The sequence below is a fragment of the Taeniopygia guttata genome, chromosome 1A (genome assembly GCF_048771995.1).
Source record: "Taeniopygia guttata chromosome 1A, bTaeGut7.mat, whole genome shotgun sequence".
NCBI lineage: Eukaryota > Metazoa > Chordata > Aves > Passeriformes > Estrildidae > Taeniopygia > Taeniopygia guttata.
In genome coordinates, this window is record NC_133025.1 from 47,435,195 (window position 1) to 47,452,138 (window position 16,944).

The window sequence follows — 16,944 nt, forward strand, 5'->3', positions numbered from 1 at the left end:
TTCTTCACTGTGTTGGACATTTTTAGTTATGTGGAGCAACAACGCTAGATTTTTAGATCCAAATACTGAATTAGCACACAGGGTTCCAGCACCTAGGTATCATAAGTATCTTAATATGAAACTTTCAGTAGTAGATCTGTGGTTTGTCTGAATTTACTGAATAAAAGTATTACATTAAAGATCAACTTAAATCAATTTCAGAAAGACTATTAAACCTGATGATTCTTATCCCTTCATTTTCAGGACTCCAGTCCAAAAAAGGAACAGAAAACCTGTATGTCTTCAGTCAATTCAAGTTGTGCTTCTGTACTGAGTTCAAGTGCAGCTGTGTGCACCCCAGCCAGCTCTAGCTGCACAGCAGCTCCAGAGACGATCTGCTTGGATGACTCGCTGGATGAAGACCTCTCTTTCCACCCACCCTCACTGGACTCTGTTTCTGATGCTCTGGCAGTTATCAATAATGGTGCCAAGGGGTCACCTCTTGGGTCTACCATAGACACACCAACATCCAGACCTCGCCCTGGGCTGAGGGAGGAGAAACTAGCAAGCATTATGAGTAAGTTGCCTCTGGCAACTTCAAAGAAAGTAGAGCCCACTCAAACATCCCATTCATCAAGTCTTATTGCTGGTCACACAGGGCCAGTACCAAAGAAACCCCAGGACTTAGTTCACACTGGTATCTCTTCAGGCCTTATTGCTGGATCTTCAATTCAAAATCCCAAGGTTTCCTTAGAGCCTTTGCCAGCCAAACTACTTCAACAAGGACTACAGAGGTCAAGTCAGATCCAAGCTGCTTCCTCCTCTTCTCAGACTCACATTTCTTCCTGTAAGACTCAAGCAGCTATTTCCACCTCCTCTCAAAGAACCAAGGATATCTTGGTATCATCTGCTGAGGCTCAAGGTGGTACTTCCTCAACATCACAAGTGACAAAGGTGCACCAGCATTCAGCTGTACAACAGAAATACGTATCTCCCTTACAAGCAACTATTAGTAAATCACAGACCAATCCCGTGGTGAAATTGAGTAGTAATCCCAAACTCTCTTGCTCATCACCAGTCATCAAGGCTCAAGATAAGTCTGTAGTGTATCGCCTGCCTTTGTCTAATCCCTCATCCGGAAGTGGCTCCCAAGTGTCTCACCCACTGGTTTCTCGGACAACATCCAGCACCTCTACCTCTAGTAACTATTTAGCCAAGGCTATGGTGTCACAAGTTTCTTCCCAGGGTTTCAAACCTCCCTTCTCCATGGCTGCCTCTCCCAAACCTGCTGCCTCTCCCAAGCCCACTTCATCTAAGCCCTCTGTGACACCGAAGCCCAATGCATCACCTAAATTTTCATCCAAGTCCACCTCATCCCCCAGGCCTGCAACAACACCCAGTTCTTCCAGTTCAAGTGCACTAGTTTCCCAGAGTAGTCACTCCAGCAACAACCCCCTTCATAAACAGACCGGTGGCGTAAATATCAGCAGGCAGTCTCCTACAGTGAATTTGCTGTCCTCTAATCGCACCTCAGGCCTTCAGCCTGCAAAAAACCCTCAGGCTTCTTCAAAATTGCCCAACTCTTCTCCTTCTGGAACTGTTGGTAAAAATAATCTGGGTGGAGTTGGAATGAATGTACCTGCCAGCAGAGGCAGTAACCTTAACTCAAGTGGAGCTAGTAGGACTAGTCTGTCTGGGGGAGCAGGAAGTGGAACACAGGGTGCTACTAAACAATTGTCAACTCCACACAGACCATCTTCTGCCTCAGGGTCTCCAGTTGTAGCAGCCAGCGTGCAGGTATGCACTGAATGAGTTCACATTTGAGCCTTACATTAATGTTTATCACATTTATTTTGTAAACATTCTTCTTAGTATATTTTATCTTGATTTGTAAATGTCATAAATTTAATTTTTTACCTTTCTAAGCATAATGCTGATACTGACTAAACTATTTCACACTAAAGAATATGTATTTCCAGCTGATGTGAAATGCAAGGATCAGTGTGGAACAAATCCTCACTGTAAACTGTTTCTTGGTCTATACTGTGGGAAAGAATTCACTTTTTTCTTTTAACAGCACTAGAAGAGGTAAGCTTTGTGTGACCATATTTTCAGGGGATGTGGTATGTACTTGCATTATTTGATTTGTGTATTCTCTCATATTTACAAATTTCTAATAATGGTCATATAAAAGGTGTCTTCTTACATTTGTTGTAAGGCTTCATGATTAGTGTCAAAACTAGAGTTCAGTTGCCTATGGTTGAGTGTAATTCAAGACTTGTAATTAACACTTGCAAGGGCTTTTCTTTTGTGTTTGTGACTATGTATTTTATTTTGTAGCATCTAGTCAAACTGGATGAGACGCCCCATTAATGTATAAATACCCTAGAAACTGAAAGCTTATACTATCACTAGAGACAAGGAAAATCAAACAAAACAAATACTTTGAAGATACTGTTATTCTAAAACATATAAGCCTGTTATTTACCCAGAAGACAACCTGCTTTCCCAAGCTGTGCTCTTTTTACTGAGAATCCTTAATTACTGATATGATTTGATGTTTTTCTCTCTAGTGCTTTCTATGCTGAAGTCATCAATACTTAAGAAAATTAGTATTGCTTTAAATTATATTCTTGGTGTACAGCAAATGAAAAACTTAGTATTCTGAACAGTGCAGTTGCATGGGAGTGATGTATATTTGACTTCTGGTAATATTTTATAATCTTTTAGTTTGCCATCAAATTCTTCTTAATACAGCTGAATAACAGGAGGAAGATGATTTTTACAGGACGCTTCCATGGTCTTTCATCCTACTCTACTGGAACAGTCAGCAATAAAAGTCTGGCAGGCTCTGACACAGCATTCACTTGCACTGGGTACTTTGAATGGCAAAAAGATCCCCAGACTATGCTGCGTACAGGCCATTGTGGTACCACGTAGGGTCTGGAGAAAAGCTGAACCAAGTCCAGTGCAGTTTGAGTACTCTTGAAGGTATCTGGAGGAGACAAAAAGGGCTACAATGAATGGACTGGGAAGAGAGTTGTTTCTTTCTGGTGCAGTCAGCAGAATTCTGTCGATGCAATGGCTGTGATGTAGAACAAAATGGCAAATGGGTGTGGTAGAGCTTAAAGATGACAGAGAAGGGAAGCAAGCAGTATTGTGCTGGATGATGAGATGAATTCAGGCAAACCCCCCTCCTGTAGTTGAAGGCAAGTAATTTTTTTGTTACAAACACTGATCACCCGAGTAATTAAATCCATTTTGGCCACAGTCCTTCTGAAGAGCACTGAAGTGTGGGGGTGTGTGGTGAATAATCAAGTAACATGAGTCCATACTATAAAACAGCAAAATAAGGTGTGTTGGTATAAGGGAAAGGGGTAAATCAGCTGTAGGTACTGAGCAGCATATGGTATCACTAAAATAATTATTGAGACCTTTCATGTGGGCTTTTTGACACTTCAGAAATTACTTTCATAACCTAAAAATGGTTCAGAAGAACAGTATGAAATCCAAGAAGATAAACCATAGAATAAGGCTGTTACTGCTATGCACTGTGGAGCTTAGTCAGTGGAGTACATTCAAGGAAAGATTAGAATTAAATTACCTCCCAGTTCAAGTACATTAAAGGGGAAGAGATTTGTGATAGCAGAGGTTTTTATTTAGCTATAAAGGTGTAATGGCTGGCTGCTGAACCAACATCAATTCCAGACTAGTTGTTAGGAACAATGTACTAAGGACTTATTTACTCCTCTTAAAACTTCACATAAGACTGAATCTCCTTTCTTTTAAGGCCTTAGGATTTAATTCCTATTTGAGATGCTGTTAGAAGATGAGAATGGTACCTGCATTGCTCATTATAATATTCTGGTCTGCTTACATTAAAGATGAAACTAGATTATTTTGTGTGATAATAAAGGTGTACTTAACCAGGAAGCTTCCAAGACGTGTTTCCCTATTTTCCACTTCTGATTGACACAATTATTTACCAGAACACAAGTTTATACCTGCTGAAGCTTCACAGAAAGTTCCATCTTAAGGACACAAAGCCAAAGAGTACATGTGGGATTTCCTTAAAAAGCTCTACCTACCATTAGTACTCTTGAGCAGAATCTGGCTTACACTTCTAAGGATCTCAATCAGATCTGTGGGACCAGGATGCACCCTTTTAAGAACTATTGTATATGGGTTAAATAGAAACATCTGAACTGCAGTTCTTTTAGAGCATGCTCTGTAGCTCTTTTCTTCACTGTACTTCTCTCTCCTTTTTTAGTGAGTAAGCAAGGTCTTGGCAGAGCACTTTACAAACTTTGTTTTCAGGCATTTTACAAATTCACAGTTGCAAAACATTACTGTATGGCTTTTATTGTTGCCCTTTACTAGATTACATAGACAATGAATAGTTGTCAATTTTTTGTACATAAGCTTATTGTGAAATTAGTACTTTTAAAAGCAAAAGAGAATAATAGTGTGTTGATACTTTTCATTCTTTTTTTTTCTGCTTGTGGGATAGAATATGTTGTAGAATTTGGTACCTTTAAGATGATCAATATGAACACTTCCTGGGAACATCACCTGTAGGTAAATTCCCTTTACAGGGCCACTGTTTTAAAATAGTGTGTTTTCTCTTAAGAAAAAACTGTCCTTTCTTTAGCTGCTTTCATTGGAATATCTTAAGACCAAAACTGGTAATCAAAAATTATCCATGCTAGGAGATTTCATGACTTTGCTTTCTCTGTAAGTTGTTATTACAGAACTCAGTGAAATGTCATTTTCATTTTAAGCTCATGTGTTCGTTAAAATTATTCTAAATTTTGGGTTTAGTTGACGCTTACTTGTAAAAATGCACAGATTTGAAATCCTATTTCATCTGAGTCTTTTTAATTCAAATAGCTACACTATCTGCATTGGAGTCTGATTCAAAGTGCTTTTTATACTAACTGTTTTGTAGTAGATAATTAGAGGACTGAACATTAGCATATGAAATTACTGTATGTGCACTGAAGGAAAGATTGTTAAACAAGAATGAGCTGATCTAATATTAGAGGAATTAATGTGATTTGGGAGCTGGTGTAGATAAAATGTTCTTGCTAATCTTGCATTTTTATTTTAAAGCTCAGTGAATTTAACTTCATTTTGACATTTATAGTGGAGAGATTATTTTCCTTTGCCTTTTCCTCTGACATGTGCATACACACCTCTACATACATATGTATGTATGCATTTTGCTAACCTAGCTTCTTAAGTTTGGGGATTCTTACGTATGAATCTTAGTTTTCAGAATTCATTGTTTCTCTGCAGCTTCTTTAGAAATAATGTTCTGTTAAGACACTGATTTGGAAAGGAGAGAGCTGTAACACTGTACTTCTAAAGAACGTCAGATCTGTGGTGGACAATTTCATATTATTAATCTAATAGAAGATACTGCATTACATTGTGACTGTAGACCCAGTGCATAATTAGAAAGGAAATCAAGGAAAGTACCTGTAAGGCTGATGAGAAAAACATGACAGATGAACCATACTTTTATGTCTGAATCTGCAATATAATTGTGCTTGCTTAGCAAATGAACACTGGGAAGACTTCCTGGGTATATAAGTGGATATTCATTAATAGTTTAATATACTTCTCAACAGAGCAACACTTAACAGGGAATACTTGATTTTTATATCCTTAAAGAATACAATTCAGATCTTTAAAAATCTTGAAGTACTGCTTTTTTTTTTTTTTTTTTTTTCGCATAGTCAACAGCAGGAGCATCGTTACTGGCTAATGCCTCACCTCTGACTCTCATGGCATCACCCCTGTCTGTGACCAGTCAGAACGTGACATCTGCACCATTAGCTCCTTTTGGGATGCTGGGTGGCCTTGTTCCTGTGACTGTGCCCTTCCAGTTTCCCTTGGAGCTGCTTGGCTTTGGGACAGACACAGCTGGAGTGACAACCACCTCGGGATCTACCTCAGCGGCTTTCCACCACAGCCTAACTCAGAGTGAGTGGAATTATGACACTGTGCTGTAAGGAAAGATACATTCTTAAAATGGAAATTGAGTAGGGAAGCAATAAAGTCCTGAGGCACTCAGATTTGGCTCATGAAAATACGTAGAGCAGAGTAAATGGGATTCCTTCACAGGTATTATGTAAAGAAAATTTTTACCAAAGCGTTAGAAATCACCTTTGATAAGCTTAACTTCTTTATTATATTCATGGTATATGTTTAGTTTTGAACGTACTTTTTTTTGGGTTAAATTCTAATACCTTATTTTTAGAAAGGTAGTTTAAATGTCTTCAAATGTTCAAATAAAACTTAATATGATGATTCCTCAAAGTAGCCTTGACTCAATCTCAGAAATCAAACAGCTCTCTTACGAAGAACCACCAATCAAGATGGCATTTACTTTTTCTGATTGTTTATAAAGAAGCTATTTATGTTCTTAATCCATATAAAATGTTGGTCTTTCTGCCAAACCAAATTATTTGAAGAGTTGCATCCCAGTAGTAAGGCATGGTCCTTGCTCTGGCTATTGACTAACTATATTTGCATAGGTTTGTCTTTGACTTATTCCAGCCATCAGAATGCTATCAGGTATTTATTCTTTGTTGTGAAGATAAGCCTGCTACTACAGCTACACTATAAAAACAAAAATTTATTTCACAGAGACTGCCTCTGTCCTCAAGATCTATTTTTTATCTTTGCTCCCCCTTTTTTTCCCACAGACTTACTGAAGGGTTTACAGCCAGGTGCTCAGCATGCAGCAACACTGTCTCACTCACCTCTGCCTGCTCACTTGCAGCAAGCTTACACAGGTAAAGACATGATATATTTCTTATTATTTATTTTTAACTTAAAAGTCAGATTTCTGCCTTCGACTGAAATATAATGTACACCAGTACTTAGTTTAGAGAAGACACAACACAGGGACAAACTTTGGGAGCAGCTGGCAGAACTTATTCTATGGTAGTAGTATTTTTGGAACCTGAATGATTTTTTTTCCTTACTTCTATTCAATGTCAGGAACAACAAAAAAAAATATATAAAAAATTCCACTACTTTGCTGCAACAATTCTAGAAACTGAACTGTACAAATTCAACTAGTGGGGAAAAAGGAATAGTACTTACTGGACACTAACATGGTTGTTGATAGGCTGCATAAAGTTTTTTTCCACTAAGAATTTTCCTTTCCCCTTTGAAGGAGAAACTGACCTTCTAGCTAAAAGCTTTCTTCATGTTTCTTATAAGACTATATTCACGTGTGAATGCTGGGATGGTTTCTTAATGGAATGTCTGCATTCCTTAGGAGTTTGATGCTTGATAGGAGATATTTTAATTAAGAAGAGAAACTTGAAGCAGAGCACTTTCTTTTTCTGTTTGGTGAGGCTTAGAGCAGGAAAATTTTCAGAAAGCTTTAGAAAGTGCAGTTTAGAGTGTACACCTTTCTTTGTCACCTGTATGTGTTTTCTGGGGGCCAGGAGAAGGAATGGGAAGGGTGGCAGCAGCTTGGTGGGCATTCTTCATTCATTATTTGAGAGTTCTCAGTACCAAAAAACTGGGCAGTGTTTTGGTATGAAGCTTGATATATCAAGTTTCAACAATGCTATTTCTAATAAAAGAACTACAGAAAAAGATGCAAAGTCTTCCGCTTGGTAAAGACAATGTACTTTTCGGTAATGCTAAAGCTGAACCTGCCAAATTCCTGTCTCTCCTCCTGTCAGTTACAAAAACAAAAGTTCACTCATGCTTTTATTCTTCCCTTTTGTTTCTGTCTCTCAACTACAGATGGAGGCCAAAGTAAAGGGGACACTAAGTTACAGCGGAAAAACCAGTGACTTCTGGACAAGCAAGGGAGCTGAAGCAGTTCTGGTTGGCTGACAGAATCTGCCCAGTTGGGAAAGTGCTTATTGTCACAGGGCTGCTGTTTCTGTCAATGTTTACATATTCTGATCCTAAGCACTGTGGTGAGAGGAAGAAGAAAAATAAAACAATACTTGATCAAAGAGAGAAGGAAAAGGAGGACTGGTCCTCCTGGTCATGCAGACTGGTCATAGTTTGGTATTGCCTAAAGAAACAACCTTTTTTATCTGCTCTGATTGGCTCTTAAAAGAAATTGATCGTCAAACCCACAGCAGCACCAACATTTTATTTCTGGATGAAGTACAATGGAAAGTGGAAATGGTGAAAGGTGCTAGAATAGGTTTCTCCATTCATTGCATAAAGTGGAATCATCCACTTCCTTAGTGCCCAAAGTGCCCAGTATGTGTACGTCCTGAGTGTACTATATGGTTGTGGACCAAAGGTTATGTAGAATAGAGATGGTGCTGGGATACTTTGCATTACAATTAAACCTTTAGACAAAAGCAGTTTCTGATAATGGGCATTTATCCAGCTTTTGAAGGCTGTTTCACTTTAGGGAGCCTACAGATGTATGCAGTCTCAATAGAGAGTTGTCTTCAAAAACAGATCTCCTGGTACATCAATATGTAAGACACAGATGATTTGATTTATTTTCAGGGTTTTTTAAAGTACAAAAGTTCTTATTTAAGGGAGGAAGGGGATAGAAATTCATTAACATGAAAAGAAACCCACATTTTATTGGTCAGACTAGCATTTTCCCACTTTTTTTTTTAAATCGCGCTAATGTTTCAGTATTTCCATTTGTTAAACATTCTTTACCTTGTGCTTATTTGCTACTGGAAAGATACTCTCTTCATGTCTTTCATAAACCACAACCAGTTCTTTTCTCATTCTAAGGCTTCATCTTTTATCTAACTCCTCCCAGAAGCCATGCATTATATTGATTTGCTAGTTAAAGTAAGCCGATTGTGACCTATTCCAGAGTCAGATTAATACTGCTTCAGGCATTAGCCAAAGAGGAGTCGTTCAAAAGCGACCAGAGGTGCCTTCTCTTCTGGGGGCTGAATGGGTTGTCTCCAGCATTTCCAGCCCCTGCTGGCCTGGGGAGTTTGACCTGAACTCTTTCTTACATAGCAGCACAGGACTTCAGAGCTTGCTTTGTTGTTTTTTTTTTTCTTTGATAATAATACATCAACTGGTTCACATGTAAGATTAGGAAGCATCCAGCACGTGTTGCACTTTTGACACTAGCACAGAAGTTTGCTGTTGTGTCCCTTGAGCTGTCAGATGAAAGGTGAGAATGGCAGAAACTAAAATAAGTCATAGGGAAAAGGAGCAAATAAATCAGTATAATGCCCTTCTTCTTTAAACCTGAAACATTCCTTTGACCAGAGATGCTGAAATTCTTAGCAGATAGTTTTTCTGGTAGTTTGACATGAGGCTGAACCAGACACTACTGGTTATCTCACACCTTTAGAGAGACTTTGACCCCTGAATAATGGCTCTTCAGTGTATTTTGCTAGATTACTTAGAGCTTGCAGGTTTCTTTTACATGTGATTTATTTTTCTTAGATCAGACAACAATTTCTTTTCTATTTAGAGCTCATTTTAATTTTATATAAATATATATACATAAATTTAAAATAATATATATTGTGTATTTAGTATAAAAATGTTGGGTTGAGCTCAGCAATAAATGTTTTTGCACAACACTTCTGTGAAAGACAGATTGAATTAAGATGCATTAGTTCATTAGTTTCACTCCACAGCATCTGCCAGTTAAATGCTTTTTAGCTGGTGCTAATGTTTTGTATGTGATGTGTTGATCAGATAAGCTTGCATCTCCATTGAGGTTTAGAGTTGAAACAAACGCTGTGTAGACCCTGGCATTAATACTGCACAAATTCTTTCAAAATACCATCAACTATTTAGAGTGCAAGCTTCATCTGATATTTTTTTCTTTTCTCCAGGAAGGGTTGAAGGAAGCCAACTTTTGCTTTTTGAGGCCAAACAGTTCTGATAGGATGTTAATTCTCTGAACTGTGTCAAACCTGAACAATGCATGTAGCTAGGGGAGTTGTGGCAGTGAGCCATTGGGCAGCAATATATTTAAAGGACCCTGTCCTAAGAGAGTTCTACCTCTTCTGTGTTTTCCTCATCAAGGCATCCCATTCAAATTGTCATCTTTTGTCTTCATACTTACTGAAATTTTAGACTGGGAGACTTGGAGCCCTTTATGACTACAGCACAAATTCCCTTTCAACATTCATTTCTTCCTAGAAGTATGCTTCATCTTCAGGTGAAGAATATCCTCTCTAAATGTTAAGGGTAGGAGTAGTCCTACCTCTGTGTCCTGTTGAGCTTCTCAGTCTTGGGAAACAAGTAACCTAATACTTACTGTGGAAATAGATACTAGGATGATGAAAATAAAGATGACCATACATTGTTTGTGACATCAGTTCAAACAACCCCCCCAGCAGGTAACTCTTTTCAGTCATTATACTCCTGTTAGTCATTATGCTCCTGAGCATCTTTTCAATGAACGGCATTGGGGATGGGGACCCTTTACTTGCTGTTTTCTATTGTCCTTGGTTAAACCTAGCAAGGTCAAATCAAAGGATGTAATAGGGTGGTTCCCAGAGACCTTTGCAGGAAACATAGACAGAATGGGAAAGATTACTGCAACATTTGAATGCAAAATTAGGGTAATGTTTTACTATTTTCTGCACAGCAGCTCTTCTGAAGACATTTCCCCCCCCCAAGTTTTTACTACTTTTTAAGGGCCTTTGTTAATAAATAAACTGTAGTTGTACATACTAAATAAACCCTCAGTATTCACAAGCAATAAGAAAGCCAAGTAGAGCTGTCTTTTCAGGCAGCAGGGCTGAACTTGGTTTGGGGACTGTATACGAGCTAGCGTGTCAAGCTCTCTGAAAGCCCCAAACAAATGCAAGCAATAACTTCAAACATAGGTTTTAGATGTTGAAACTGTCTGGGTAGTATTCCCTGCTACATGACCCAAAGTCCCAAAAACCATGGTAGCTATTTGAAATTATTTGAGACTCTTGCAAAGAAAGAGGGCAGGCAAGATGAAAAACAGGCTGCAGAGTTTCCTGATACCTTGGACTATAACTGCAGTGTTCGCCCATTCCAAGACACAAATGGCCTAAGTCACTCTGTCCAGCTTTCTCTGTTGATTTGAGAAACATGTCTAAATACTGATCAACTGAGTCACAAGTGCGGATGCTGTGGGTTTCACATCTGTTTTCTGCTAATCAGAAGAAACTTTTAAATTACTTGGGTTCTGCTTTGTGTTTGAATCTGATAAAAGTTGTCTTATGCATGGATTTAGGGGTGGGACAGGTGCTAAAAGCCTGTTCCTTCCTGCAGTCCCATCACTTGACCCTTCCTCCACACTCCTTCTCCACTTGGTGCAAGACCCTTGAGGACATGAAAACAGAGAAATCTGCAACTCTCCCAAGCTGCCATCAATTGTGCGAACCAGTAACCCTCTGGGAGTCACCTTGGACTCCAACTAACTTTATCACATTTGCTGCTACATTTGTAAAATGAACTTTTGGCTGTATTTATTAGCAAATTTTAATCTAGTTTACAGGGTTTTTTTTGTTTTATTTTGATTAGCTTTTGCCCACAGTTGGATTAGAAGTGTTTGGGTTGATGGGTTTTTTGTTTCAATTTTTTTGTTTGTTTGTTTTTGAGTGAATTGGTGAAAGCACAGTGGTCCCTCTTCTGCTTTTGTTCTGGATTTTTTTTGAAGATGGCATTGCAGGGAAAATCTACAGCCAAACCAAACTGAGGAAGGCTTTTTCCCATACCTAACTTTCATCTTTTGCTGAACTGGGGGAAAATCATTAAAGGGACACTTGGGTTTTTTGTTTGGGCTTGTTAGTTGTTTTGTTTTTGGTTTTTTTTTCCATAAAATGAACCAGAAGGTTAAAGCATTAGGCAAACAACTAATTCATTAACACTTATATGCAATTTTAATTTTATAGAAATTCTTAAGAAGGTTGCTAGACTTAGATTTGTCCAAGCTCTGGTGAAATGGCTGTTACCCTTCATGACTTACTTGATTCAGGCCTTTGTCCTTTGTTTAAGTGCCTTTTTTTTTTTTTTTTTTTTTTAAATTTTATTTCCCTACCCTCTTTAAACTTTTCTCAGCGATCCTGAAGTGCTGGAAAGCATTTTGGAGGAAAATCTTAAACTTGCCAAGATGGCATTATGCTGTTAAACTGGGGTTTTTCTCCCTTTTGTAAAGGAAAAAAAAACAAAATCACGTGTGTATTGTATGTAACTTCACAGCTGCTGTACTGTGGCATTGGTTCTGTGTCCTTGTGCATTCTCTCTCTCACACACACACGTGCACACACACACAAGCAATATTCCTGAAACCTGTTCATCCTTCTCCATTCTCCTGGCTCTGTTAAATACTACTTCAAGGTTGAACATTTGTGCAAAGACGACAGTACAATAAAAGAGTGTGTGCATGAGTGTGTGTAAAAGTGCATGAGAGAAAGGAAGTGGCTAACAGGAATGAAACTTGTTGCATTTTTCTCTGAAGTTTCTGAATTGGTTTCTTAATTAGATCACAAGTAAAATATTATGGGCCCTGTTTGGCAACCTTAATTACTGGACTGCTTCACACAATCACTGAGTCTGAGGCAGAGATGTGTGGCTGACAGCCCCAAGGAGCTGGGAGGTAAATAAAGTTAAAATAGCAGCTAGCAACATATTTTAATTGAGATTAACTGCAAGAATCTTGTGTGCAGCTGGTCACATCTACTTTATACCAGTTACTGCAAGGATTCTCACATTTACCAAAGTTGTCACTTTCCACCATGCATCCTATGTAAGAAAGAATAAGGCAAAACCTGCAAGAGTGCAGGCGCTAATGGAGTTTAAAGCTTGCTGTGGTTCACATGCTGCCTAAGTCATTCACCATGACGTCATGGCGTACTTTTCAAGTTGTACTACTTCTCAGTTTGTTGAGATTTCATTAGTGGTTTCTTCTCTTACTATAATGAACAGTAAGTTCATGTGTTCTTAGCTGCAGATAAACCCTCATAATAGTATCTGTGCTTGTTTCCTTCTTCTCAGACAAAATTGGCTATCTGCAATAGATGATCTACTGATTTTAACAGCTTTGTGCTTGAGGATCTATCTAACTTATGATTATTATAAGCATGAATACCTGAAATTAGCAATTCACTTGTGGACCAAGTGCCAAACTTAAGGTAACATGCATATGAATCACTAGACTGTTGTAGTTCTAGTGATGTGCTTCCCCTAGGGAAGATCTAATTTTGAGTTGCAATATGAAAAGGAAACATTTATGTTGCAGAGTTGGAATGGAATGAGGAGTCCTTCATGGGTGGAGAACCAGTGTGGAAACCAGAAAATATGGTACCAAATACATTCCTGGCAGAGAATGGCCTCAGTTCTTGGCTCGTCTTCACATGTTTGAGTTAACCTGTTACGCAAACTATGCCATAAGCGGATTTTTCCTACCAATCTAATGGTGCCAGTCAAAGATAGGATTATTGCTGGTAGCTCAGCCAGCTGGAGTGGTAGTTGAGGGTGCTCCTTCATCTGTCTTAGGTGCATCAGTGAAGTTACTTCAGTGAAGTTTACCACATTCACCAATTACGTTGTTTAATTCCTTTTGAACACACATGCTCTTGATCTTGGGCTGATATGTGGGATGAGGAATCTACAGCTGGTGATGATGGCTGACTGTTGCAGTCTTTAACAAATGCAGCTGTGGTAAAAAATCTGTGTCTGTCTACTGCTTAAGAAATCACTGCCAAAATAATCAGCCAGAAGTATGCTTACTGGGCTACTGGAAAAATAACTGTTGTGTAGGGAAATACTTTGTTTGTGAAAACTTCTGGTGAGGGTTCATCATCCTTTTTCTATCATGCAGTGATCCCTTGCTGCTGTAATAGCCTTTTGGGGCTCTAGAAAGCCCTGGTGCCGCTGAGAGTTATGCTGAGAGATCAACATGACCTGGAATTGGCCCAAAACTGGGGAAGTACAAAGATTCCCTGCAACTGATTTTGCACACTCATAAGTAAAACTGCTAATGTTGTCAGTAGTCACAGATATAGGCCTGTCTTTTGTAGCCATTTTTGACAGCTGTAGTTCTACCCCAGCCATCACCATGTTTTGTATTTAGAAGCGTGTATCAGTCTCTGCCATTGCTGTCACCTCCTACTTAAACAACAACCATTCACTACTAAGTTTTTCTTTATGGTGAAGTAATCCCAACCAAGCAATATACACTGTATTTGGCTCCTATCATGTGCAATACTAAAAGGGTTTTTGTTTCTTCCTAGCAATGTGTGCAGATGCATTTTATCAATAGTCATATTTGCTATTGTCTAGTACCAAGAGCAAAAGAGTGGGAGAATCAACCAAAACCAGTCAGAAGATGCCACTATCATAGACCAAACTGAGCAGTTGCTGAGGTAGACAGAGCTTCATTGAGACTGAGCAGATTTCACCAGAGTGGGGGAAGAAACTTTTTGTGTTCTCAGCTTTTTCCAGCTAAGGCCTTAGTTTGTTAGTCACTAATATCAACTATGCAGATAAGTATTTACGTGTTTCAGTGTTACATGCATTCCTTTCCCCAGCTACCCCAGCTAATATTGAAATTTTACCCAAAGAAAATTGAGTATTTTTGAATGTCTGTAATGCAGAACTTTTTGCTAACATGAAAAAAAAAAAAAAACTTATTTTAAAAAAGAAACCCTTTCACTGGTGCAACATGTAATGTCAAGTGTCAAAAAGTTGCTTGAGAGGGAAGCTAAAATCACTTCTTGTGACAGGTTTTAGTCTGAGAGTTTTATAGAATATTCAGCTCTCACAATTGGATTAAGAAGCTGGAAAAATGTTTTTTAATGTACAGGTTGGATTTGGGAAGAAACTCTTGAGACATCCCAGGTTTCTTTCCAGCATGTGAAGTGAATTAAATTAATTTCTAACTGATATGAAGTTGCTTCTAAACAAGGGGAGTTACCAGCTAAATAAAAACTAAATCCCAGTCCCCAGGTATTTCTCACTGGTCTTTTAGTCTTGTTGTATGTGACTACAAATAACAATTTAGCTCAGAGGTGAGAATTGTAGTATGTGTTTTATTGCTGGTGATTCCATCATGTAGCAATTAGTACCATGTTCTTGCATAGTTATCAAGATCTGTACTGGAAATAGATGGAAAAATTTTATTTTTGGACTACTGTTTAAAAAAAAAAAAACCAACAAAATTACTACTTTTTACCCCCAAAAAGTCTACTGAGGAGCGCTATATTTTAGCAGTTAAACTAGTATCCTTGTTAATGTGATTTGTCTCTTGTAGTCTTTTACTGAGAGTTAGCAGCATTTAATGAGTAATCCTTAAAAAGTTGCCATTCTCTAGCTTAAGGTCAGGTGCTTATAATAAAAAGGCATCTGTGCTGATATCTTCTGGTGATATAAAATCTCTATGTTCAGAATACTTCACTGGGGGCAAAAAATCAGGTGAGGGTGCAAGTCCCTTTAGGCTTGCCTGTTAAAAGAGGGTCAGTGACGAGTGCCCTGCGCAGCTAATGGCAGTGGGGAATATCCCCTCAACAGCAGTTTGGCCTCCATATCCTTTGTTTGGTGTAGCTTTTAATATATATATAATATATGTTAGCAAGTTTGGATATAACCAGTTTAACTCTATCTGACTTGCTGTGATCCCCCAGACAATGAAGGGCTGAGAAACTATTTTACTGCCTTTCACTGAGGAGCTCAGAACAAAAAGCTGGAGGAATTTTTTTTTTTTTTGTTATTAACACGTCTTAAATCACAGCTAGAATTCTTTGCATTCTTTGGCTTCAAACAAAGAAGTGCAGAGTTACTATGAGATGGCAAACCTGTTTGAGTTGGTGATTCCTGTGATGCTGTCCTCAGTCCAGCATGAATTTGTACAAAGTCACCTTCCTCCTTTGAACACTCGCACATTCCGGGTCATAGGGCTTAGCGATGGAGAGAGGATCCCAACAGCTTTGTGCTTACCTGATGAGCTCTCCAGGGAAACTGCCCCATGAAATGCTCCCCTCATGTGACAACAAGCCTGAGCAACAAAATGCAGCTACATTTGGGTGGTAAGCGCCACTTTCATTTGGATTTTTTAGGGAGGTGTGTTCCAATAACTTCAAGGTATACTGTGTTTTAAATGTGTGGTTTCTTTCCTCTCTCCTTATAAAACTGGACCTGAACACAACTTTTGAGTTGTTGGGGTTTGTTCTTGGTTTGGTTTGTTTTTTTTTTTTCTTTGTAATAATCTCAGGACCTGAAAGATTGTAGCATTTAGTGTGTCTTAAAAATGATGTACTGTACCAGCCATGGATTTTGTAAATACACCTGTCTCCCTTTTTTTGTATTTTAATTTTTTAAAAGTGTGTAAGGCTCTTTGCCAGAGGAACTGGTGCCTGCTTTATCTCCATCCTGAACTGAAGCAGGAACAGGAAGAAGCTGCTGCCTCAAAAGCCTGCGTCAGTTCCAATGGCTATATGGGACAGTTTAATGGCTGTTAGTCTTTTGTTAGTTGGGAAGCTGGTTAGTTCCCTGCACATTCCCAGTTGTGGCTAGCAGAGCCCTGTCAGGGAGGCTAATTTTAACTCTCTTCTATGTTACTACTTGACGTTTTCACTCCTTCCAGGTACTCAGGTTTCCTATCCCTGAGCAGTCCAATGCTTTCAGAGGTCAGGATTATTGGCCCTCTGTGAGAGTAACTGGAGAGCATTTCACTTTATCAGTGCTCGGATCCAAACACAGTCATGGGGTTCGTATCCTGCAAACCTTGTGGGTAACGCTGCCTTCACCTGTTCAGAAGGGACTTGCCCTTTTCTGCTTTCCTGAAAGGAGCGCAAGCTTTTTTTGGCAGCAGACTTTGCTCTGGGATCCACCCTTGCCGGCAGACCCCTGTTCTGCAGTAGGAGCCTTACTCAATTTGGCGTAGCTGTTCCCTGTCCCTGACTGCGACAGGCTTTTTCATGAGTGTACTTTTCTGTTTTTTATGTGTCACGTGTCTGTGCTGTATTAAATAAAGAGGAATGTACATATTAGCCTTGTGTC

The 16,944-nt window shown here is 38.9% G+C and overlaps 1 protein-coding gene across 2 annotated transcripts in view; it reads left to right on the forward strand.

The window, feature by feature from the left end:
- The window catches only part of UBN2 (ubinuclein 2), a 52,780-nt gene extending 35,846 nt beyond the window's left edge, over nucleotides 1-16,934 (forward strand). For both annotated transcript variants that reach the window (XM_012569094.5, XM_072923338.1), the window contains exons 14-17: nucleotides 244-1,776; nucleotides 5,721-5,967; nucleotides 6,693-6,782; nucleotides 7,753-16,934. In XM_012569094.5, the coding sequence (XP_012424548.4) occupies nucleotides 244-1,776; nucleotides 5,721-5,967; nucleotides 6,693-6,782; nucleotides 7,753-7,802 (1,920 nt within the window). In that variant the 3' untranslated portion in view covers nucleotides 7,803-16,934. The remainder of the gene's footprint in view (nucleotides 1-243; nucleotides 1,777-5,720; nucleotides 5,968-6,692; nucleotides 6,783-7,752) is intronic.
- Nucleotides 16,935-16,944: the final 10 nt, after the last annotated feature.